Source organism: Micropterus dolomieu, linkage group LG21 (assembly GCF_021292245.1).
Source record: "Micropterus dolomieu isolate WLL.071019.BEF.003 ecotype Adirondacks linkage group LG21, ASM2129224v1, whole genome shotgun sequence".
NCBI lineage: Eukaryota > Metazoa > Chordata > Actinopteri > Centrarchiformes > Centrarchidae > Micropterus > Micropterus dolomieu.
Window position 1 is genome coordinate 26435849 of NC_060170.1, and position 25316 is coordinate 26461164.

Genomic DNA, 25316 nt, shown 5'->3' on the forward strand with positions numbered 1-25316 from the left:
AAACCCCCCCCCCCCCCCGCCACACACACACACACACACACACACACACACACAAACAGGCATGCTTCAGTGCTTGCACACAGATGCAAACTTGTACCCACACACACTCTACTTTCTTCTAAAAAAACTAGGTCCAATACTGTGTTTATTCGTTGTAATGAGAAGCAGGGAGAAGAGAGCTGAGGAGAGAAGTGCGCTGCCAGAATAACAGCCCCAACGCCAACACAAACCCAGTGTCTGACCAACACAGGAAACAATGAATCCAACAACATCAACACACTTTGACAAACAACCACTTCAGACTTCCCCGCTCCTCCCTTCTGCTCCTCCTCCTCAGTCATCCAAAACACACAGGACTTCAGCAAACTTCTGAGGAAGCTGGAATTTCTAATCAGGAGATGTTGAGCAGTGTGGACCGGAAGGAATCTAGTGGATAAGAGCCATTCTACTTTTTACACTCAGAAACCTTTAAGTGGGAGCCAAAAGTGTCAGGACAGTGTCACGGGATCCCTAAACAACTTTATTGGGTTTGGACTGTTTTGCTTGGGCAGTGCTGGATTCAATCTTGCAAAAAGTATTTCAAGCTGTTTGAGGGAGAGATGAAGTAAAATTAAGTATTAAGTATTCCAAACACACATCAAAACAATATTATCCGAGAGTTCCTTCCTGCAAAGAAAGAGGAAGAAAGAAATTACACAAGCTTTTTCACTCTCTCACTAACTTTCTCTCTCTTAAACACAAACACAAACTCTGACTGGCTCTCAGTCCTCGCCTGCTCTCAGGCCACATACTGGGTAAACCCACCTGCAGCCTCAGTCATTATATTCTTTAATATATCTTGATCAGCACGGAACAGGATTGTTTTCATTTGGCCTAATGATTAAATATTAAACAAGCAATGTACATAATTACATGTTTGGTATTAGCAAAGAGGTTATTAGAGTAAGTTAGTTTGTGTGTGCACGTGCTTCTATGTGAGTGAATGCGTACAAGTCTCTGTGCACACAATTAAAAAGTGGACCTCAACGACACCTGTTTGCAATTGCATTCTAATCAATGTCTGGGACGTGTACTGCTTCGGAATCTTTTTTTCTTCTTCTCCTCCCGTTTTTTTCTTTGTTTCTTTCTTTACTCTCTTTTAAGGCAGACGGAGAGCTGAAGTTAGCTAGAAGCTGTCTGGGAGCTGATGGGTCTGCTAGAGTGGAGGAAGGTATGGAGCAAATTAGCAGCAGAGATGGGAAAATAATGACTGTGGCATTGTGGGTAATTAGCAGGTATAGTACCTATGGAGAGTTGGGAATATAATGATGTGAGAAAGAGACAGAGAAAAGGGAGGTGAAAAACGTGTGCAATACTAACAAGAAGGGGGAAACTGTATGCACACGTCTGTGTACGAGAGTGAGAGAGAGAAATGTACGTGTGGGTGTGTTATTCGACTTTGCAATGAAGGGATATACAGGAGAAAGAAAGTGAGTGAGAGAGGGAGAGAGAGCCGGAGCCAGAGAAAGGAGAAAAACTATAGAGTATATGTCACCCCACGCGCAGATTAGCGTGCTCAGACTGTATACAATAAAATAGCATGACCTTGGTGGGGTCAGTCTGCTCTGACAATATTTGCCAGGGCATTGTTTCAAATCAATAACTCATTAACAAAGTACAAAGGAAGTTGCTGTGGGTTTGTGAGATTCTTTATTAGAAACGAGCGGCTGCGGGCCAGAAAGGTCATCGCTGTGACATCTCGGCTAGCCTTGCGCTGCCGCCCGGATTGTCAGGTGAAATTACTGCAAGCCATTAATTGACATAAGGCAAAGGAGAGCGGGCAGGCAGACAAGGCTGTGTTTGTTCCAGGATGACCCTGAGGTGCTGCGTTAGTGTGTATGTGCGTGTGTGTGTGCGTCTTTATTCGGGTCAGCTTGTATCCACAACAGGGTTGTATGCAGACAGAGAAAGAGAGAGAGACGGAGCTCAGTGGGTGGGGAGGTGCAAGGGAGGGCAGGATGGATGTGTTTGATGGTTGACCTGACTAGAAGATTGGGAGCAGGGATCTGAGACCTGCTACACTGGTTCTGCCTTGAGCAAACACACAAACACACAGGTATGTGTGCACACACACAGATGTTATGTAGTACACATAACACATATCCAGAAATGCTTGCACAAACACTAACAAGCACAAAATCAGAACAGACACCCTTGAAAACTTTAAGAAGTCAACTGCATTCACCTTTACACTAAATTCAAACACAAGAATATATACCTGAAGATAAAACATGCCACACAACACAGTGTGCTTGAATTGTAGCCTTAAACATGAAAACTTAGTTGAAGACAGAAACCCATGCACACAGCTTCGTCAAAGCTTCTTCTATACCACACTCACACAGAAATACGCACCGAAATACCGATATGGCATCTAGCCAATTTGCTCTCTGCAGCAAGCAGGTGAGCTGCCCTCTAGCCCTGGCCATTGACCTCTCCTCTGACCAAGTTCAGAGGTTAATCAAGTCCCTACCTGTCCTTGGATATGCTGAGCCTTACTTCTTGGCACGACCACATGTCAAAGGTCAAATAAATCCTGTCTGTATAATTGCTTGTGGGCCACAGATTGGGGCAAAGGGGTGAAGGTGACAAAGAGCAAAAACCCAGGCCCATAGAGAAATACTGTAACACCATGTCAAATACAATTACCTGCGTGTGTGCTTGTGTGTCCATGTCTTTATGTTTATAATCAAGTTTTGGTTTGTGTGTGTGTAGGTGTGTGCGCACATGTACGTTTGTGAATCCTCAGGACATTTTGTAGTGCGGTGTGAACATGGGGAAACAGGGCATCATCTGCTAAACAAGGACAAGGATCTCAGCCTGCCCCTGTTGAAAGCTGCAGCCGGGAATAATGGATCTTGGAAAAGCAGGGCCTAAATAATGGATGCCCCCTTTTTTTAGGAAACACACAATCCACAACGGTCAGATGAGTATGTGACAGTACAAGACCCCCTGTCTGTGCCACTTCCGTCACCAAGAAATTGGAGACCACAATACCCCAAAGAGTCCTGCATCTGCACTGAAGAAAAACCAAAGATATAATATGTAAACAAAAAACAAAAGCACACTGAAGAGCCCAAATATTTTACTCCATAGTGGTATGATTCTGCCAAATGAATAATTGTAGAGAAAAGCAGAGAGATGTCATAGTGAATGCACTGGTTGTCCACCAGTCTTGATCATGCAGATCTCTCATTCTTTAAGTAAAGCTGAATACAGTGGGAGAGAAGGAACAGAAGGAATATCTGCTGCTTCAAAATGCTATTGGAGTGAGGACCTCTGTCTATCTCCATCTCTCTGAACATTTAAGAAACATACATAAGTGAGACGCTAGAAGGAGAAGCACAAAAAAGGAAGAAAGAGAGAAAAGTATTCCAGTCATTTATAAATAAGGGTAAATAAAGTGGTACTTAAAGAAAGGCGTAGCACTGTTTTTTGTCCCTTTGCTCTTTTTTCCCCCTTCTTCTTTCCAGGGCCTGTTGGCCTAATCCCAACCAGCCAGCCTTGGGTGAACTCTTTGGAAGCTTCTTAAGCCCATGAATGTGCCTTTTGTTCCTGCCATTCCTCCGCTTGGCTGACAGAAAATAGCTAACTGGATTACTGCTAAAATTCAGAGTAAAGTGAACTCCCAAACTTCTATATGGCAAAGTGCTAAGAGAGCCCCCCCGCCACTATCCTCATCAGCATCCCTCCGATCAGACTTTCTATCCTTCCATCCCTCCCTCTGTCCTCTCTTTCTCTCGCCCTCCTCACCATCATCCCCCTAAACATGGCCCAGTGGTGTGTGATTTGGAGGAGAGGAGAGGAAAGGAGAGGGATTAGATAAGGTTGAGAGGTTGCACACTATGAACCCAAGGCTAAAAAGTAAGAATCCTAAAAGCAGTTAAGAGCTTATTAATGTGTGTAAGGAAGCGTATTAATCAACTCATCTCTATCAGGGGGCTGGTGTGTGTGTGTGTGTGTGTGTGTGTGTGGGGGGGGTTATATGCCAGTCTTTGTGAGTTAATGTAGTAAAAAATTAAATGTAAAATCTAATTTTATGAGTCTCATACATACAAAGCAACATGCAAGGTGGTAATTCAAGCTTATGGTATTTTTGCATTATGTTGGATTTCATCATATTACAGCAAGTTGAGGTGTATATTTGAGTGTGTGTGTGTGTTTCTGAATGGCTGTGTGCAGGTGGTCTGGCAGCTCAGCGGGAGCTACAGTGCGAGGTGTAGCAAATAAAAAAGGTTTTTGTGTGTGTGTGTGTGTGTGTGTGTGTGTGTGTGTGTGTGTGTGTGTGAGTGCACGTGTCTCTGGTGGATGCTGTAAAAAAAAGAAGATAAAAACAGCCCTGCTAAAGAGGTTTGATTTGATCCACCACCCACCCCGACTAACAGAGGTGAAGGAGAACGATACACACACACACACACACACACACACACACACACACACACACACACACACACAAATGTCAAAACCTCTTTTTTCACCTCCTTTACTCTTTTGTCTGCTGGTATGTGTGTGCCTTTATATATCTGTGTGTGTGTGTGTGCGCGCGTGACAGCTTACTCTGTGGCGGACAGAGGCAGAGCAGTGGAGAGGAGGCATGGACGATAGAGGCGAGGTCATACACACTAACATCCTGCTGACTTCTGGGTCAAAGGTCAAAATTCAAGGGGCACTAACACAGGGCCAACCTGCTCACTCATTAATCTTTATCCCGAGTCTTGCAATCCCTGCATCTAAGGACAAGTGTATTTAGCTGGAAAATCTAAACCTTCTACATGACCCCTACTTTACTGGTTAATGAGGATAATTTTGTATTAGCCTGCTGGTCTGAAAAAACTGACAAAGAAAGCTATTTTTTTATTCATCGCTACGTTTTAAAATGCCACAACACTGAATACTGCTCTGGTGTGCAGCCCTAAATCAATCATCAATGCGCTAGCTTAATATGCAGAAAAGTGACTTGACATGGCTAGGCTAGTGGGGTATTTCCTTCAGTTACTTATGATATTGTCTGTCCTGACTTCTCATGGAGTTGTAAAAAGCTAAGACGGTTAAACTGGACAGTATTTCCGAGAGTACAGTCACAAAAAGACACACCACTGCTGCATACCACCCTTGTCTCAATGCATCTGACCCTGTCCAGCATGCATTATGCAGGCATGGGGAAAGCAAGCCGAGCCCAATATCAAGATGTGAATAATACTACCTGCTTCCCCGTAGGATAGGGAAACCTTGGTTGGGACTTAACGATCTCACACTGCTAATGTTACCGAGTGTTAAAGATTTCAGGCAAGAGGATGGGAGTAAGAAAAGAGATATATATATGTACACGGAGAAAAAGAGAATTGGAGAAAAATTATTCAAGTCACCTTCAAAATAAAACAAGTTATTAAAACACTCCTAACTATGCATGTCCACCAAAATGTAGATGGCATTAACACATGCATATATTTATATATTCACACACACAGACACACACTCAACGGAGATATGATACAACAAACTCACAAGCAATAAGCATTGGATTTTGAATATTAATTTGATATAGCTAAAATTAAAACATATATAAGTGACAGCAGATGCAAGTTAGGTTGACTGTGTAACTGTGACGACATGATGGATTATTTACCATAAGACCTTCATGTCTGATAACATAAAGCAGGTTGTATGATGGGGAAACCAGCCATCAACCAAAGTGTGATAGAGTAAGATAGAACTGCAGCTAATTATCCCTTATTAGAGTGTGTGTAAAGGTACTGCCAGGGGGTGGGAAAAAAAAACCTGCGTTGACAGCTCACACACCGCCTGCTAGTCCCACAGCAGCCCTAACTCTTGTCAGACACCAGATACTGACGTATTTCTCACAAACACACTTTCGCACAAACACCCACACACACACAAACGTACATGCATTGCTGTGACGCTACTGCCATCGACTAAAGTAAGACACAGATAATCAATGGGGACACTCTACTCATATGAAACTCTGTGATAGGGAAAAAGTCTAGCACGTTATGCCCTTAATCTTTAAAATCTTACTGAATTAGAGCTTTTAAGGAAGAATTAAAAAGTGTCTGGACCCAAAAAATAAACAAAAGACATCTATGAGGAGGACAACTTTTTTTAAATTTGTCATTACTGTACACATATTTATTTTCACAAGAAAACTAAATGTATGCAAAGGGTCACTTCCTTTGTTTGACCACAAGGTAAACTGGCTGAGCAAGGTGCCTAGAGCCGTGTATGTGTGTGCGCGTATATGTGTGTGCATGTGTGTATGATTAGGGGCTGTATGGTCAATGTAGCATGATAAGAATGTTGCAGTGTGTTTGCAGAGTGTGTGTTGTGGAGATAATAATCCCAGCGGTCAACAAGAGTGAAGGGCCAGAGCTGCACTGACCAGCCCACCATCTGAGAGAGAAAAAGAGAGAGAGGCAAAGAAGAGAGGAAGAGGGAGAGAGGGAGGTAGCCATGTGGTTAACACTTGCTCACTGAGAGGCGACTGGAGCACAGCCAACCTCTTCACACACAGGCTGACCACACAAGAGCCTCTCTTTCTCCCTCTGCCTCCCATCCTCCCTTCATCCCTTGTTACCTAACCTTTCCTTCCCTAGTTTCCTTAGCTAGCCACCTCCCACTGTCCTACTCCCCGCACCTTCTTGACTCTTTTTGCTCTTCCAAACTTGACCAAATTCCTCTCTCCCATTTTCTCGCCTATGTCTCACCTCGTCCCACGACCCTAAACTGTCACACTGTTCACCTCCCCATCATGTCTGCTTTTGATGAACATCTATCCTTCTGTCCCTCCGCCCCGGCTCTCCAAAGACTTCCTTCCTGCCTTCCTTTTCCATCTCTCCTCTCTCTCTCCATTCCTTCGTCCCTCCCTCCCTTTCCGACTTACCCGTACAGGGATCCGTTCAGTCTCTGTCTCCTTCTGTGGGTTACGGTACTTCTCATAAAATTCTCTCTTCTTTTTGCCCTCTTTATCATCTTTGCGTTCCCTCTTTTCAGCGGGTTCGTCCGAGGGTTCAGTAGGAGAAGGCAGGGGAGAGGACTTGGCTGGCTTCTCTACCTCCAGGTAGTTCTCATTGGGGTTGAGCACCATCACACCATAGCCCTCCTAAAACAGATAAAAAAAAGAAGTATGTGTATTAGAGTTTTTTGTGATATTTTATATTCATTAACTTTCTATGTATAAAAGCAGTGTAATATATATATTTATATAGTGTAATATATATATATATATATATATACACACACACACACACACACACATATATTGCTTAAAATGCAAAATATCTGCAATATACCAATAAACCAAATGCATGTAAACATAAAGAAAATTTTATATTTAACAAGGGACACTGTGCATCTATTTAGATTTTTGAGTAACTGTAGATTTGTTTTTTGTTACTTCTGAAAATTCTTTATTCTTTATATAAACTTTATCAAACTTAAAATCTAATATTGACAGAACAGATTTTGTTGTTTTTTAGTTGTTTGTTCTTTTTTTTACTTACAGAAAAAATATGATATTAACTTTATCAAACCTACTAGGGAAGTTGATCTCATGATAAACTCAGAAACGTTCCTGCTATTTTAGGTCTGATAGTGGCTCATGGTGAAAAGCTCTATAGTGGATATCCATGAGCAAATAACACTGTTACAACACTTAAAAGACAGACTGTGAGATGACTGGGGGAAAGACGCAAATGCAGACTGAAAGAAATGGCAGAGAAAGAGACAGAGGAGAGAGTGTCACTGCAGGGACAAGCCTGAGAAGTAACTGGGGGATTGGAATTCAGTGACGGTGGTTTCAGTTGGTGAGTAGCATTTAGTGACTCCAAAGGCCATGTGTCACTTAATATCAAACCCAATCGATCCCACCATCACTCAACAAAAGAGTTAGCAGCAACAGCACACATATCTGTGTATGTGCATGTGTGTGTGACCTGAAACTTCTACAGAGAGCACTACAGATAAATCTATAAATAAAGCTGAGAACGTTTTCTCGTAAAAATAAGCTTTAGATTAATATTAACAATAATCAGTGCACTAATTCAAAATGGCAAAACTTAAAAGAAACCCAAGTGGTTATAATAATAAAGAATGACAGAGGGGAAATGTATTGTGGAGAAAAGGAAGTTTTCTTATAGCCTTTGGTGACTTCTTCAACTTGGAAGCCATTTTAATTAACTGTGTTTATTGTCCCAAGCACTCTGAAACTAAAGCAGGAAATTGATGGATTCCTGTTTCACTTTGGTTGTGCTTTTCACACACAACCCCCATTGTGAATACACATACAACCCCCAAGACTCAAACTTATAGGTGTATGCCTGTGCAAAAACACACACACAAAAGACACACACTGAGGAGTACGAAAGATATCAGTGCAGACAAAAAGACCTTTAGGAGATGTGAGAGGGAGTTAAGAGAGGCAGTGTCGCTCAGCTTCCTCTGCAAATCGCCATCACACACGCTGTCTTCTCAAGGCAGCACGTCTCCTCTTCCTTAATAAGTGTTAACACAATGTGCTTGTCTTCCGTTGACGCAGCATGTGTGTCCCCCCAGTGCCCATCGACATCAAACCTGCCACACACCCCTTCCTTTAGCACCTGCCGTGTGTTGACAACAGCAAAATGACACTTTCTCACTTATTCATTCAGATTATAAAATTTGTCTGATTCTTGCTCCTTTTTTAAATTCAGACAAGGCTCTCCTTCCCTCTCTGGACATATTTGTAGTGTAAAATGTATTATAAATATAAAGATAATTAACTTAAGAAACCATTCTTAAGTGAGAAGAATTTTGGACATTATCAAATTGTTACTTATTACATTTATGTGTGTGTATTAAAAATCGGTGCACTCTTACATGAGCTTTTAATCGCCACTGAAAATTCAACAAATGTATTTTGAAACTCTAATTTCAGCTTTAAAGAATTTTCTACGAAATAATTGCATCTGCATGGTGGAATGAAGTTTTGAATTTTACTCCAAGGCACAGCAGTTCTAACGGTAATTTAGCAAGTGATTTATGACTTTAAAAAACAACATGTCCACATCATAGTTTGTATGCAAATTATAGGTAGATGATGTTTCTCCGAACCAGGTTTTATTAGTCTTTGTGTGTATGTATGTGTATGTAAAGCATAAAAGTGAAGTTGGAGAGGTAATGGATGGGGATCTATTAGAGAGAATGAATTCAGCCTTCTGACATCACAGCGACATTTGTGCACACAAATACAGAAGTTCAGACACACAAGCACACAGGCAGACAGATGGATAGCCGGATGAAAAAGAAATAGGAGCGGGTGAGGTAAGAAGACAGCGCAAGAGACAGAGTGAGACAAAGAGGGGAGAAAGAGTGACAGGCCGAAATGAGAGATAAAGATAAATAGTACAATGATAAGACAAAGATAGATAGAGAAGGAAGGAGAGACACAGAGACGTAGTCTAACCAGATCCACACCAGCTTTGTGCCACTGCCCACTGGTGGCAGCCTGATAAAATAACTGACAAGACTACTTTAACCTAACATCATAGATACTTAACCTAAAATCAATAAATGATTAAATTCAATACCAAAATGTATATATGAAAAAAATAAACAATGACAAAATGAAAAGCACACTGCACTGTCAACAAATGAGGACAGGATGACAGAAAGCAGGAAAAGCCTCTTGTACTTAACCACCATAACTTGGTGTGCATTTCTCCTTACCCCTAATCCTAAGTTCACAAGGCCAAGAGTTAATGGTTTAGCAACACTGGTCCACGTGTTCCAATGCTAACCCTGAGTAGCTTACAACCATATTTAGTCTTCTGTGCTCTTACCCTAACCCTCACTGGTCAATAACCCTTCCTGGTCTTAAGCATACTATTGGTAACCCCAAGAGGCCCCGTTCCAAGCCTTTAGCTTCTTATGCTAACCCTGAATGGCCTATAGCCTAACCTACACACCTAACCGAGCTAACGGTGCTAACCCTTTCAGCTGTCCAGTCACCCAGAAGGACATTGCTATAAAGGCGACCAGTGTTGTTGGCGTACTTAGTCTGCAGGAGCAGGGGCCGCCAAGTTCACCTCTATGTCGGAAACCATCATTTATTTGAACACTGAGAGGTCTGTATTGGTGTCAGGACAACACTGCTCTCCCTGTCCAGACACTTCCTCCTCTTATTCTTCTCTCCATCAACCAAATATATAACAATGAGTCTGGTGCTGGTAGACCGATCACAACAAAGCATTTGGGAAAACGTAAAAGTATTTTTTATTTTTTTTTTACTTAAACTGAAATAAGGCTCTTTTATAAATTTGATTCTTGCATTTTTCTCTGATGTAAAAAAACTATAAAGATTATAAACTTGAAATATTATAACTTTATACTGTAATTTTCTAAGTGTATATACCAAAACTATCTATATAAAAAATATCTATTTTTGAAGAAAAAACTACAATATTCACAGCATATTGACGATGTTTTAACCAAATCCAGCAGAACTAATTTCTCCCACAGAACTAATGTTTATTATCCTAGTCTTTGCCTTGTTTTGTGACAGATAAATCTATCCATACATCTCACCATAAACCCTTGTAGAGTTAGGTCATTCGGTCTTTGTGTTTTTAGCTAACTGTTAAGTCTCTCCTACATACACACACACACACTCTGGATACACCTGCTAAATCTGATCTTTGTGTTGTGATGTGCTGTCAAAGTCTGAATCTTACACAAATGCACATTGCAAACCTTGGGTCACCCTGCTTTTTATACCACTAAATCTCTCTCTCACACATTGCTAACATCGGGTCACTTTGCCTTTGTCCTATACACACAGACCAACTCAAATGAAACACACACACATGATCCTCTAGCGTTGGGTCAGTCTTGTCTTTCTACTGCAGTATGCAGGCTAAGTCTCTTCCCATGCCCTGTCGGTGCCCCTGTGCCACCACCACAGTGAGTCCCTGCCCTGGGGCCAGCGGTCAAGAGGGTCGCTCCGACCCCTCTAAGGGGGGACACCCCAACCCCCATCACCCCGCTCCGGACACTCCTTAGCGCTTCTTTGTCGGCCTGTCCCGCACCAGATAGCACAACAAAGGCTGCCGCTGCCAAGGAAACCAGAGCTTGTCTCATCATCGTGATGAAACCATTCCTCCGTCATCGCCTGTTGTCCCCACATGCAGCACTGTGAGGCTTCTTAAAAACCCAAATGCTCCTTACTATCTGCAAGGCATTCAGAAAACATCTAATAAAAAAAAGAAAACATATATGAAGCTGAAATATAAATATCATGATATTAAGCATTACTTGTAATTTATTATTGCAGAACTGAAGCCATACTGTGCTGTCTTAACACTATTGTCAATACTCCTTGATGACAATAATGTGCCCTCTTTATGGTCAAATTAGATGCCACTTGTCCACTAGAACTTTGATGGTAACAGATCATTATTTTCCCTTCCAGTCGCATTATTCGAAAAGAAAGTGGCTAGCGCGTGTGTGTATGTAAAGTGAGGACACAAGTGCGAGGGAGAGTAAATAAGATGTGCCTTTAAGACAGCAGCACCTCTACTTTTCCAGTGGCGTTGTAATGAAATGAAATGTGTCTAATGTGCGGGAGCGGGGAGCGAGGCGGCCGGAGTGAGAGGGTGTTTCATCTGTGCGTGTGGAGCTCAGCGAAGCTTTGATGTGAGAGCTCTCATGTAGTGAGCAGGGCTTTGGGCACAGGGAAAAGGACAGCACTTGACAGGTACAAAGCATGGCTGATAGCAGTCACGGGTGCATGCAGTGAGGAAAGTGAATGGTATGGAAGCGTGAATTTATGGTCTGTACGTGTGGCTGTTTGCTGAATAGGAGCATTTAAATGCTCTTCTTCACATTGCATTTTTATTTTAGTGCATTTATGTATCTGTGTGCATGCATCTTACATCTCAAGAATCAGTCTTTAGATGTCCATTGAAATTGGATCTCGGGGCAGCTTACTTTATTAGTTTTCATGTCGGGGGGCTGTTAAGATCAGGGTAAACGGCACTCCCTTTTCTCAACAGCCTTCGCTCCACTTCCTTGTTTCAGCAATACGCAGCTCCTGATTCGCTACTCAGGATTGACTGACAAGAGAGAAAGGGTCACCCAGCATGGCACAGCCAATAAGAGGAGGAGGAGGAGGGGAGGGATGTCTGTAGCCTACAGTCGGGTTTCAGATCTGAACAAGGCACAATGGCTTACCAAGAAGAAAGACTAAATTGGAAAATAAGCAAGAGCAATATGTTGGCGTCACAATTTGTTTGCATTTCAGTAACTAGTGGCTAAAGCGACAACAAATACAAGTACAACTGCCTAAGGAGGAAGGAAGAAGACACACATCAAAGAGAGAGTGAAGGTAAATACTGTAATAACAAGTACACTCCAGCTCTCCCTCTCTGTCAGGGCCACCCTGCTCTGTGTGACCTTGTCTGTCTCCGTCTCTACGTGAGCTTTTTTTTTGCATGCGGGGCCCCTTTATCCATCCTATGCCCCTCTTTTCGCTCTCTCTCTTTTTTTCTGACTCCCCCTCTCCCTGAGGCAGAGATACCACACAGATCGCACAGTAATGTCAGATTAAGTCACGGTGCCCCCTTTCTCTTTTTAACACAGCACCAGTCTGAGACCCCCCATACCCACCAAACACGTAGCTATGTTCCTCAGAGAGCAGAAGGGTGGGAGAGTACTTACTGTACCACTGGGGCTATGAAAAGACATGTGTGGATCTTAGGGGTGATGTGAGAGGGGATGAGACGGGATTGTCATCAGCCTGTCAGCACAAAATCAATCATCATCTTGATAACTAGTAATACCCAGGGGTAAGTACTTGCAGAGTATAACCTAAATATTAGGACATATCATTATCTTACAGTTTGTAAAATAAAAAGACGACGAAATGTAAAGATTGATAAAGAAAAGCAACAAGAGAACAGGCTAACACTACAACACAGGTAACTACATGGTTCACCTAAATTAAGTGACATGAATCGCAGTACATGCATATGAGATACGTGTGCTCAAGTTGCATGTTTTTTGATCCTCTGCTTAACTGCACATCCCTGTATGTTTAAGCAATCAGTTGAGCAGCCAACACAAATGTTTACATAGGAAAAGTAAGACAAACTGGAGCTTCATTTTCCCATCTGCCCTCTGAGTTAATTTTAAACAAATCGCCCACTGCACTGGTTTCTCCTCTAATAAAGAGTACACATTTAATTAAGTTTCTCTAAATTCGACTTTTTTTATTTCAAGTTCAAAGACTGTATTTGGTGCTTGCTTCCACTAATGTAGTCATACACTAATTTGGTCAAAGTAAATAAGACTCTGTGGTAATGATTGTCTTTTTCTTGATCTTAATGAGCACAAATAGTTTAGGTCAGAATAAGAGGCTAACCTTTTGAGCTAGTCAAGTAGTTGTGCCTGTAATAAACAGCAGCATTTTTAACCTTGGCATAGATGTCTTGGCTCATTTGGATATTGTTTATATGTGGAGCTGAATATTTATAAATGAGTTCAAAGTGGAGCGGTGGGGTGGAGGAAGTGAAGAGAATAGCACAGCTTCTGATCCCTGATGCCTCAGTTTCTTTTCATGCTCGCATTTACATTTCTTTCTCTCTGTTTCACTTTCTATTTCTCTCTTCCTGCCTCTCCTCCCGACCTGTCTATTTTCAGCACCTTAGCGAAAGGATAGACATAAAGACACTCACACAGATACTGTTGAGTAACTCACTCGGTGCAATGCCAAAGCCACTTTATGTGTCAATAATTTACCATACACGACGTCTGTGAATCTGTGAATTAGTTCAGACACTATCCATGCTCAATTGTTGATCAAGCAACCGAGTGTCTGGACAGACAGTGCCACATAAACACACACATACACTGACACACACAGAGTTCGGAGGCCTGCTTCATCTGCTCGCAGCACGACACACACAGAAGGAGGTGCAGGGTTGGTGGTGGGGGTTGCAAGATTGGGGGTGGATGTAGCATTAATCACCGTCCAGGTGGAAATTGTCAGAGCTATTGATTGTGCAAGTAAATGTTACACAAGTCATTTGTCAGTTGTTTTTTTGTTTTTTACAGAAGACCAGCGTGTCATTTGCAAAGATGCCACCGTGAATGTAAACTCACCAACACTGATATTTTAAAACTGTCTTACCAGATGTGTGATCAGCTCCACCTAACAGACATCCAGATATCAGAATGTTATTGAAAGTTTTATTATATCTTCTTATATTAATATTAATATTTTAACAATTAGACAAACTTTAAAAAAAAAATAATCAAAAACTAGAATATTAAGCTATGGCTCAGCCAGCAGAGTCGATGGGCAGATTATCAAATTAGTTGCATAATAGATTAACAATATTTCCAGTATACTTTAATATTAGAGTACCAAACATGTGCTTGCCACATACACAGCGAAGGAAATACAGTAAGCAGGAAGAATCCTCATCCCACAGAGGGAAAACTATGGGGAAATAAATACAGGAGGCTTCTGACGCCGTTAGCATTTTGATTTATATATTCTATATTGTCTCCCCTAAGCATACACATGTATTTTTAATGACGGCACAGAGATATAGATCATGGAATGATAGGTGCCTCCCTGCCTAACTATTTAATGTATAAATCAGGGAGAGAGGTGAACAGAGAGGGGGAGGCAGATATGCTACAAAAAGAGGGAAGACAGGAGCGGTAGAGCAACCCTGTCCTGAAGGCCACTAATAACTGTGCACGGAAGGAAGGAAGACAGACAAACCCGGAGTTCAATTGGCCTCGGAAGGAAGGAATACGATGCTAAATGAAGATGATTGTTATAATGATGATTGTTATAAAGATGTATTTGGCTGCTATTCAGAATGTCATTTCTGAACAAAATTGGACTAAAATAATGCATCTTGCCTCTGTGCCTCTTTGTCTGAAATAAAGAAATTCCACCACCATGTGAATTCTTTAAGAGCGCTGTCGATGAATGTTTCTACTTCACCATCTGGAGAGGTAGTTAGTGCGTTAGCACACGGTAGGTGTGAGACGCATGACCATATGTACAGACTGAGCCAGCCAGGGTCAATGGCAGGACACATCTAAACATTGTAGACACATGAACGCATATATTCAGGCATGTAAAATAGAAATAATTGTGTTTCTATATTTAACATTTGCTGGGTAGCATTTCATGTATATGTTTGCAAATAATGACATGATAGACACAATATCTTTAAATTCCAAATTCAAGTTTTGACTGCTCAGTTGTGTTAAAAAAATATGTAGGTGTGCTGCGTGTCATCTACCAGTAAATGGCACTGTGTTGGTGAACAATGACACCACGCTGGTCCGCCCCGGGGTATTCATCTTAGTGAACATCACAGGACCACTATGACCTCCATGGGTGAAGGGTCAAAGAGGAATCCCTTCACCCCTGCCCTGTTATTGTGACCTAGGAGGGAGAGCCATAGAGTGAACTGGTGGTCCTGCCAACTTTGCTGACTGTTGCTATGTGAGGTGTGTATGATATTTCATGCGAAGTGTGACCTTTCATGAGATGAAATTTGCTCTTTTATATGTGTAAAATATTAATTTCTATCTGCTGTGGTATGGTACACTGTGAGAGCGTAGCAGGCTACAATCATGCATCTGGCAATAAATCTGAAGGCCACATTAGCACACACACATAACCACAATGACACACACACACACTCCAACAGCCCAAGAGTCTGACCTCTCTCTAAGTGGAGCTGCACCACAGGTCCATGAGTCAGGGAAGGTCGCCACAGCCAATCACAAGCTGTGTTTGAAGTGTGAAGGGTAAACACTATGGCTACTCTGTCCTGCCATTTGCACTGCTTATTTTCCCAGGATGTAACCTAGAAAAGAGGTGGTGGTAGTGTATCTCTGTATGCATGTATGTTCCAGCACATTTTCCATAGTGTCATTACCACATGGCTGGGTTTATGCTTCACAGCACACACATGGAACTACGCATGTATGTTGGAATCCCCTTCATCCTCTCGCCATAAGGCCAAATACACGTGGAGAAATCCATGCTGTGGCAACTAAGGAAACCATGCATGGAGCAATAGACATTTTCTTATTAACCCGATGTAGCCTTCAAAAACGGTTGAAAGCAATTTACCATGGAAAGTGGCTGTAAAACACATCCTCTCTCTCTCCAGCGCTTTCTCACACACAGAGACCAACCCCCTCAACCACAATTCTCACTAGAAACTCTTTCAAATCTACTACTTTTTTTAAGACCACCTGTTGTCTATTATTTTTACATACTGCTTTTCTCATAAATCATAACACTCTGTAATTAATCAAGCTGTCAAAACAGGGACCGGAGGTCACCTGAAGGGGTCGGAGGTGGTTGCAGGGCCGATGGAGGTCAGGGTCACACCGCATTCCTCATTATCAAGTTGGGATGGTAGAGGGGCCAGGCAAACAAAAGCGAAAGCAGATGGAGGGGGTGGGGGGTGGGGGGCAGATGAAAAAGAGAGCAAGAGAGACAGACAGAGAAGGAGAAGGAGAAATTGACAAAGAAAAGTGAAAGAAGCTGTCAGCTGCCAACAGACAGGGGAGGTGATTCTGAGAAGGGAGACATCACATAAAGAGGTGGAAAAAAGGGAAGAGAAAAAAGAAAGAGGCATGAAATAAGAACAAAAGAAATCTACAAGATGTTTCTACTGTATAGACCTGAAATTGGCTGCAAAGAGGAGAAAGAGAATGGAAGGAGGTAGGGTGGTGAGGCTTCTTTGCTGGGAAAATAGGGAATCAGCTGTGGAAGTATGATTGTTATCTGGTTTTCTCTCCTAGTGTGTGTCTGTCTGTGTGTGTATGTGTGTGTGTGTGTGTGGATGTGAGTGATGAGGTAGACTGATATCTTTCTCAGAGGAGTGTGTATCGGTGTCTCAGTAGGTTGAGAGCCAGTTCAGAGACAGGACCACGGGCCTGGAGTGGCATGTCACAGACTCCACAATACACACTGCTGATTAGATCACACTGATTAGACTGGCACGCACACACACACACACACACACACACACACACACACACACACACACACAAATGAATGCCCACAGACAGACAAAGAAGCTGAATAAATGTGCTGTCTACTCTCAAGGTATTTCTTTAGCTATCTATCACTGGGAAAGTTGTCTTTTTTTTGGGAAAGTAGAGACAGAAAAATTAACACTATCATATTAGGTTAATAATATGTAAATTTTTCTTATGTCTTCCTGGTTCAATTAGTAATATAAAGTATGGCATGTGTGGCAAAAAAGTGTTGACAATTAAGTAAAGTGAATAATCATCATTATGTTGAGTGTAAATATGTTATGTGAAGTTATGGTGGCCCAATCAAGAAGATGGAAACAAAAAAAAAAACAAGGAAGCTAAATGCTGGAGTGACGGAGAGAGGAAAACATTAAAAAAGGACAATTTAAAAAGTGCAAATGCTGCGGAACTCCTCACACTATGTTTGCGTCCCCCTCCCCTGCGTGGAGCATGAATTCTCAGGCGTGGCTCGCTCTATCAAAAACATCACTCTTGAATGAGGCGCCGACCATTGCGCAAAATTAGCTGTCACCCTTTCCTCAAAATCTTTGTTAATCTTGTTTCCAGTGTTTGCGGATTTATCAGCACATGCATCAATGTCAGCTCCTTGGTTACTGAGCCGCACTACTTGGGAGAAGATATAATTAAAAATGTTTGGGGTGTGGGAGGGGAGGGCTGCCGAGGAGCGCAAGTGCTAGGAAAGGGGGGGGGGTTAAGTCTTTCTCTCGTCTCGTAGCTTCCCCTGGGAGCCTGTGGAACACAGAGCCAGTGATAACAGACAAACGGGTTGGGCCGTGCCTCTCTTCCTCACTCTCTGGTATCACTCAGGTCAGCGTGTGCTGCTATCTCTTTAATGACATAGCTCCGCCGATCTGGCCGTGGTCGGGAAACTGGTGACATTGTTAACAGCCGCTTGACACAGAGGAAAACAACAGCCAAATGCATCCATCTAGTGATATTACTGCCTTATCAACAATTTGATACACAGCTAACCTATCCAGAGGGTTTCACACATGGGTGTCATGGCTGGGGGGGAGGACAAGCACAAAGACAATAATTCAGTACAAGACATGAATGGACATCATTTTGGAGAGAGGTTCTGTGAGTAAATAAAAACTCTATTAATGACAAACCAGTGCAACTACAAAAATGTGAATATTTCAGTATGAGTTTGCCTGTTCACACACTTAAACTACACTTTGACATCTGGAGACGCAGTGATGAATTACACTAAGGCACCACAGCATGATCCTTGATATGTTTCCAGCACATCTCTTATTATCATGTGGCATTTAAAAAAAAAATCACTTGCCCATCCAGCTCGCGTCAAGGGACAAGGGACATCCTGCATTAGAAATTCAACGCCCAAGTCTCCCCTGCTAACTCGCAGATACAAACATACCGACACACATATACACATTTATACAAAACCACTCACTCACACACACCCCTCTGGGAGTGCGGTTGTGATGCAGACACATCCCGGAGAGCCATGCCACAGTACCAGCAGGTTTCAGAGTTGTGTGGACAGAACTCTGGCCACTGAAATGACAGCTCGGGAGACAGCTCGGGGGGATGACAGACACATGTTTAAAACATAGCGCATAAATGCAAACCCCTTATGAAATGACACCTACCATAGTGGCCCTCTGTCTTTCTCCCAAAAGATTGGGGTGTCAAAGAATGCGACAACTATGTGCCCTTGTGCATAAATATCTATTAAAAAAATCGGAGAAAAGAACACTGGACAAACTGGTTGTGTGAATCATCTGTGGCCACATACAGGTGTTCACATCTTAGCTTGCATGTGGTCATGTGAGAAGGAAGGATTTTCAGAAAGGCAATCTATCTAATTTTGCAAGCTTTTGCAAGCTTCTCACGGTGAGATTTGCCATAATTTTCCAGACTAAAGTTCACAGCTCTTAGAGACAAGAATACAGCTGTCCCATGGCAGAGGCCTTTCTCTGCCATGGTGATGAAGGGTGAAGTCTAAGGTGGCCCAAGCCTTAACCTCTCACCATGCCTGATACAACATGTCAGCATGGAGAGAGCAGAGCTTTTTATCCATGCTCACATTTTCTCTTCTTCTCTCCTCTGCCGGCTCTTCTTCCTCCCTTCTTTAAGTGCGGTCTGGCAGGTTTGGCTGGGAGGTCGCGTATTCCCCCTCTTCATTAGTGAGAAAATGGACTCTGGTAAACGCTTGTTAAAGCCCTTACCTACACTCCCTCAGTTAATGGGAGTGATCCATTTGTGTCCGTTTCTGCCTGACAAGGCTTTACTGGAAGATTAATAGTGCGGTGTCAGGCCACGGCCACCCTCTGTCCCGTTCTCATTTCCTTTCTTCTGGGACGCACACATGCAATAATGGAGGCCCGTCTTTTGTTGTAACACCATGATTAGCCAGGGAGAAAAAAGCACAGGAATGAAAGATTGAGAGAAATGGAGGAGAGAAGGAGAAAACAAAAGGAATAAAACAAAAAACACTTTCCTTCATGACATGGTACAAGTGTAGGTTTGAAGGTTGTGAATTATAGGCACTTGACAATGGCAGAGTGATATTATTAATTAATCTCCATGTGAGGTGAAGAGAGATATAATGAATCACTTATGGATATTTGCTCTGTTTTAAAGCCTGGCTTTATCTTAGCATGATCCAGAGAGAGGTTTTAGAAAGAGTTAACGATGGAATGTATGACAGAAAAAGAGACAGAAAGAGAAAGAGAAAAGGAACACCATGGGTGAAATAATAGAGACAGAAAAAAGACATGGAGAGAGTGAGAGAAAGGAGTGGGGAGAAGTCCTTAAAGGGCCACCCAGGGTTTCGTCTATCACCCAGGCCCCCCAGCCATCCCTCTTCCTTTCGGGGATGACACTGTCAAGTGTTCTGTCCCTTCACTGGGTGAACAGGATAAACGCTCTTAATAATTACACGGACATTCCCGGGAATTCTGTCCTGTCCGGGAAGAGCAATTCTTCAGATGAGAATCCCATGGTGTAACAGGCCTGGAAATGTGCCATATAAATGTAGAATTAAAATCTAGACATAATACTTTATTTTGTTTTTTCTTTCTATTTTATCTCACTGGGTCTTTTTTCTCTGGTGATTTCTCTGATGGGCAGACCAACAATCTGGTAAACACACAAACAGACACAGACAGGCGACCTGCATCACAACCCCCTCCTCACTACATCACAGTCGATGCCAACGGAGAGCAGGGTGTTTCTCAAAGGAGAGTATGGGGGATTGGGGCTGGTGGTGTCTCATTAAATTCTTGGGATTGTCTAATTGTCTTTCGTGGACCTCCGAGAGACTAGTACATTATACTCATTGCAATTAACTAAACAAAAGAGCCGAACCGCCCAAGCACTGGGGACAAGACTGGCTATGGGGAGCAAGCCGTCCAGCCGGGACCAGGACAACAAAACACAAACACGCACACACCAGAAGAGAGTGCAGAGAAACACTAAAGAACAAGAGAAAAGATATGAAGGAGAGCAAAAAAATGAAGGGGGAATAAAAGGGGAGGGTAATGAGTGAGGACTCAGACAGATCTTGGGATTGGCCAGATGTCAGAGTCGGGTGGGAGGTCGGGGTGAGACGGGTTGAGGCGAAAGAGGAGGAGGGTGTCTGTGCTCATTTGAGACGCACCTTTGTGCTGGACCTGTCTTGTTTACTGCACTACAGCTTAGCAGTGCGAGGGTCCTATTCAGGGTCCAGGCCTTTCAGAAGGTACTGAAGGAGCCCTTAAGCCCACTTAACTACCATTTTCACACACTCTGCCTGCTCTCCTCTTTGTCCTTGCCTCCATTACATCAAACGCAGGAACAAAGGCGGGGAACAGAAACTGGGGCTGGCAGAATGGCGCCCATCACAAATATTAATTTGAAAAGGTGTTGGAGAGTAGAATCTACTTTTATGCACAAGGACAACTTGGGATTTTTTTTCACTACCTTGTCAGGGGGCTCTTTGGGGGCCGCAATGAGCTTGGTTTTCAGGCTAAAGGGGAGGCTGAGGACTTGCAGCACAATTATCCAAGAATAAGGGGCTTGAGACGTGGCACACTGCTAAAGACTGAGCACACACAAGCACAGAAACATGCACGCGCACTGCCTATTAAATAAGCTCCAAACATCAGGCCTCATTCACTTGCCAGAGCTATTAGGCAGAGCAACAAACTCAAAGACGACACACACACGAAGCGCCCATGTGACTGCAGCGGTTGGCATATAAAAACTGAGAAGCAACCTACTACTCTTCTCCAGAAAAACATACAAAATACAAACCATTACAAAAACAGAACAGCATAGATGAATAAAAAATGGATTATTGAAAAACAATAACAATACAACAGAAATTGAGACAGAAATAATAACAAATCGCTTTCATTCAGACACACTTGATTGAAGTATATTTGCTGGCAAGTAAATGGGTTTGTAAAACTGACCTTGGATTGACTGGTGGAAAGATAATTGTCTGAACTAGAGGTAATCCACAGTCCACTGCTCTTATTATTATATATCTATTAACTCAGAACACACACATATACACACATTCACAAAGGTGCAAGGCGCATGCGTTTTTCATGGAATGCTGTTTTAGTCAGATCACATGAGAAAGTGGGGTGAAAAGTTTACACTGCGATTATCCATCAGAAAAAAAATGTGCATGCCTCTTTCTGACATCACCTCACACACACACACACACACACACACACACACACACACACACACACACACTTACACACTTGGAACACACACTTCCCTAGTTCAGGCAGTCATGGCCAGGGTAGTGCGGTATGTTGAAAAGCCCATCCTGTGTGTATAGATGGTGTTTCACTCTAATCTGCAGGATACAAGAGCTGCTGTCACGCCCCCACCTCCATCTCAGTCTGCCCACACTCCAGGTCTCGTTGCTGGTCAAACCAAACCCCGGCCTGCCCTGGCACTGGCTCTCAGCAGGCTGGCTCTCACCCAGATACTCTGGCTGACCCTGCAAACATGTGGTCAACTTGGGCACGGCAGACCCTCAACTCTCTCAGGTGTGGGATGGGAATAGGTGGATGGAAAAACAGAAAGAGAGGGATGAGAGGCAGGACACGGGGCTGGCACAACACCTAAGTTTTATTCGAGAAATTAGATTTGTGCTGTAAAAACATACATGCAAATAAGAAAGTTTGCTGCAACAACTCCTCCTGCCACACCGAGTTCAAATATCTCTGCTTGTTAACTCCGTGGAAGGTAGAAAGCTGTTGTGTGTGTTTATGCATATGTGCTTACAATTACCCGCATGTGTGCAAGCACAGGACCTGTTCACTCGTCCACATAGGTACTCCTGAGAGGGAGGGAATGCAATAGGGAGAGTGCCCATTTTGATCTCTGACAGAGCTGTCACCGCCAGAATCAAACCCCAGCCCAGTGGGGCGGTGTGCAGGCAAGGCAAAGTCACTTGAGGTGGGGAGTGACACGACATTCACCCTCGCACCAGCCCCCTTCAAAAAACATACACACTTACAATTACTCATAAACTGCTTATAATCCAGGCCTACGGTGGGTTTGCTAACCAGAGAGAGAAAAAGATACACGTGTGCACGAGAGAGCGAGAGAGATTGAAATACAGAAAGGACAGCCAGATGTTCAATAAAAGTAGTGACTTTGTGTTTTACTTTGGGTTATTTTCATCTATCACACACTGAGGCTAAAACATTTCACACCACTGCTTTGCTCCCAAGCCTGAAAAAATAGTAAAATAGGGACGAAATATATACAGGGTGGATAGGGAATTAAAATAACCGTTGAGAAGGAGAGAACAGAGTTGAAGTACTGTGTAACAAAGAGTAAAGGGAAAAAAAGGATTCAAAAGATGAGTTTTGTTTTCTTTCTCAGGATGGATGAATATCTTTAGACAGGAACCCTGACCTGTTGATAGATAGACATTTTCACAGATTTTTATTTTACTGTACTGTGCAATGTTGTGTACCAGAAAATCTTACAAAAGAAAAACATTCATTTCTAAACTGCCTTAAATACAATAACCCTGTAGCCAGATATAATATATATATTTGGAGTGTTTTGGTGGCATATCAAAAAGGCATACAAAAAGAAACATATTCAACACTGTGAAAAAAAAATACAATGGCAAGCTACTCAGTACATTTACTTTAAGTAGTATTGAATCCTGGACAATCTTCAGAGTGACACAGTAAACAGTTGGCTAGTAATCCACTCTTTTGCTGCAGACTCACAATACAGGGATTTTCTGAGTGCTTCCAGTACGTTGCTAAGCAAAAGAAAAGAGGAGGGAGATATGGATGGTTATGAAAGGAAGGAATAGACAGGTCCAGAAAGAAAGTAAAATGAGAAACCATCAGACTTTGTTGTTATTCTTAAGAATTAACAACAACATCCATTAACTGGCTAACAACTGTTGTGAACCAATGTGAGCCCAGAATATAAACCCATTCCTGCCCAGCCTTTACAGACCAGTTTTTGCCATTAACAAACAGATCAAGATTCATGTGTAAATTGTGCAAGTTCATTCTAACTAAATGTAAATGATCACAAACTAACGAGAGTGCATGCAGGTTTAACTGTAGCTGAAAATCACAACTACTTTCAGAGCAAATGCTGCATAGCTTAAAGACAATAAAAGGTAGATGGGAAAGGAGGGAGAGCAGGTTGTGTGTGTGTTTGTATGTCAGATGCAGGTTAAAGAACAAGAGGATGGAAAAGGAGAAGAAAAAAACTCTGCGAGATGAGGACACCACCACAGCAGTGCGTCTCTGGGGAACAGTGGTGGGTGTTTCGATGACAAAGCCGTCTATTTCCATAGGCTCTCTGTGCCTGATCTCCTTCTAGTCCCTCAGAGCCACGGCCTTGATCTGGGCAAACAGTGTGCGTGTGTGTGCGTGCGTGTGCGCAAGCATGTGTGTGTGTGTTTGTGTGTGTGTCTGCATGTATCTGCTCACATCATTTCTAAGGTGATGGTACTGAGTCACAGCTGGTATGCAGTGCTACAATTTCATATCCATCCTCTCTTTTACAGACCCTATATCGGACACAGAGGACTGAATAGCCGCGTCTACACTAACAAGCGCTAACATCACTGCATTTTAGCATTTAAGCATGGTGTAGCTGCAGGGGGAGATGAGGGAAGAGTCCGCAGAAATGGAGAAATAGCCTGGAGGGAGAATGAGAGTAGAGATGTAACAAAAGATGAGTGATGAAAATAGTGTGATAGTGGGAGCTGAAGATGATCATGACGGCAAAAATCCATGACCGTGACTTGATATGATAATACAAAAATGTGAAAATCTAGCTTTTTCCCCCAGAGATGGCTAAACATATCTACAGACAGTTAGACCTATAAACAGATAGATATATAGATAGATAGATAGATAGACAGATAATCACCGATAATTGACATTCAAAAGAGAAACCTTAAATTTTTTAATCCAGCCCCATAGACACCCTCCATTCCAAAGCCCTCCAAACCCAGGAGCTGAGCCCAAAAAAAGATTCCCTTATGTCAGTGTTTTGTGGTGCTGAGACTTACTGTCCCCTCTCAGATACAATCTGACTAGTCTCGCAACAACACTGTTTTCCAAACACCAGAGTAAGCCAAATTATAACGCAATGTAAATAAACCTATTTGGAACCCTGGAAAGAAGAAACTAAAAGCCAAAGCAGATTACAATGTTATCTGGCCCTAAAAAGAGATTATGAATTGGCAGAATATCTCTGTACTGTCTGTGCTTTCTGATAGAAAGCAGAGACAGATCCTAACCAAGTACAGGCTCAGCAACCCCAAACTGGCAATTGAAAAAGGAAGATTCAAAAAACCATGACAACCGAAAGAAGCCCGAACAAAACAGAATATGTGGTCACTATTCGACAGGTGAGGCTGAGACAGAGATGTTCATACAGTGTAAAATCCAGTGAAATAACATTTACAAGTTCAACTGTAATCTCAGATTTCAAAGAGCTTAATGAGCTCTCAAAGTTAAAAATACTCCTAGGAGAAGGAGACAGGGCACATGTTGCTGCCCAATATGTACCAACATGCCACAACCGGAGGGTCAGTGAGTCACCTAGACGTATACCCATGCATTCTCTCACACACACACACACACACACACACGGTTGTAGTGTTTATATAGTTCTCACTTATTAGAATTTTTCTGACTGCAAGTTTAGATTTGTAT

The 25316-nt window shown here is 42.5% G+C and overlaps 1 protein-coding gene across 4 annotated transcripts in view; it reads right to left on the reverse strand.

Moving 5' to 3' along the window:
* Positions 1-25316, reverse strand: part of fam172a (family with sequence similarity 172 member A) — a 157615-nt gene that overhangs the window by 89601 nt on the left and 42698 nt on the right. For all 4 annotated transcript variants that reach the window (XM_046034535.1, XM_046034536.1, XM_046034538.1 and 1 more), the window contains exon 7: positions 6938-7156. In XM_046034535.1, coding sequence (XP_045890491.1) covers positions 6938-7156 — 219 coding nt within the window. The remainder of the gene's footprint in view (positions 1-6937; positions 7157-25316) is intronic.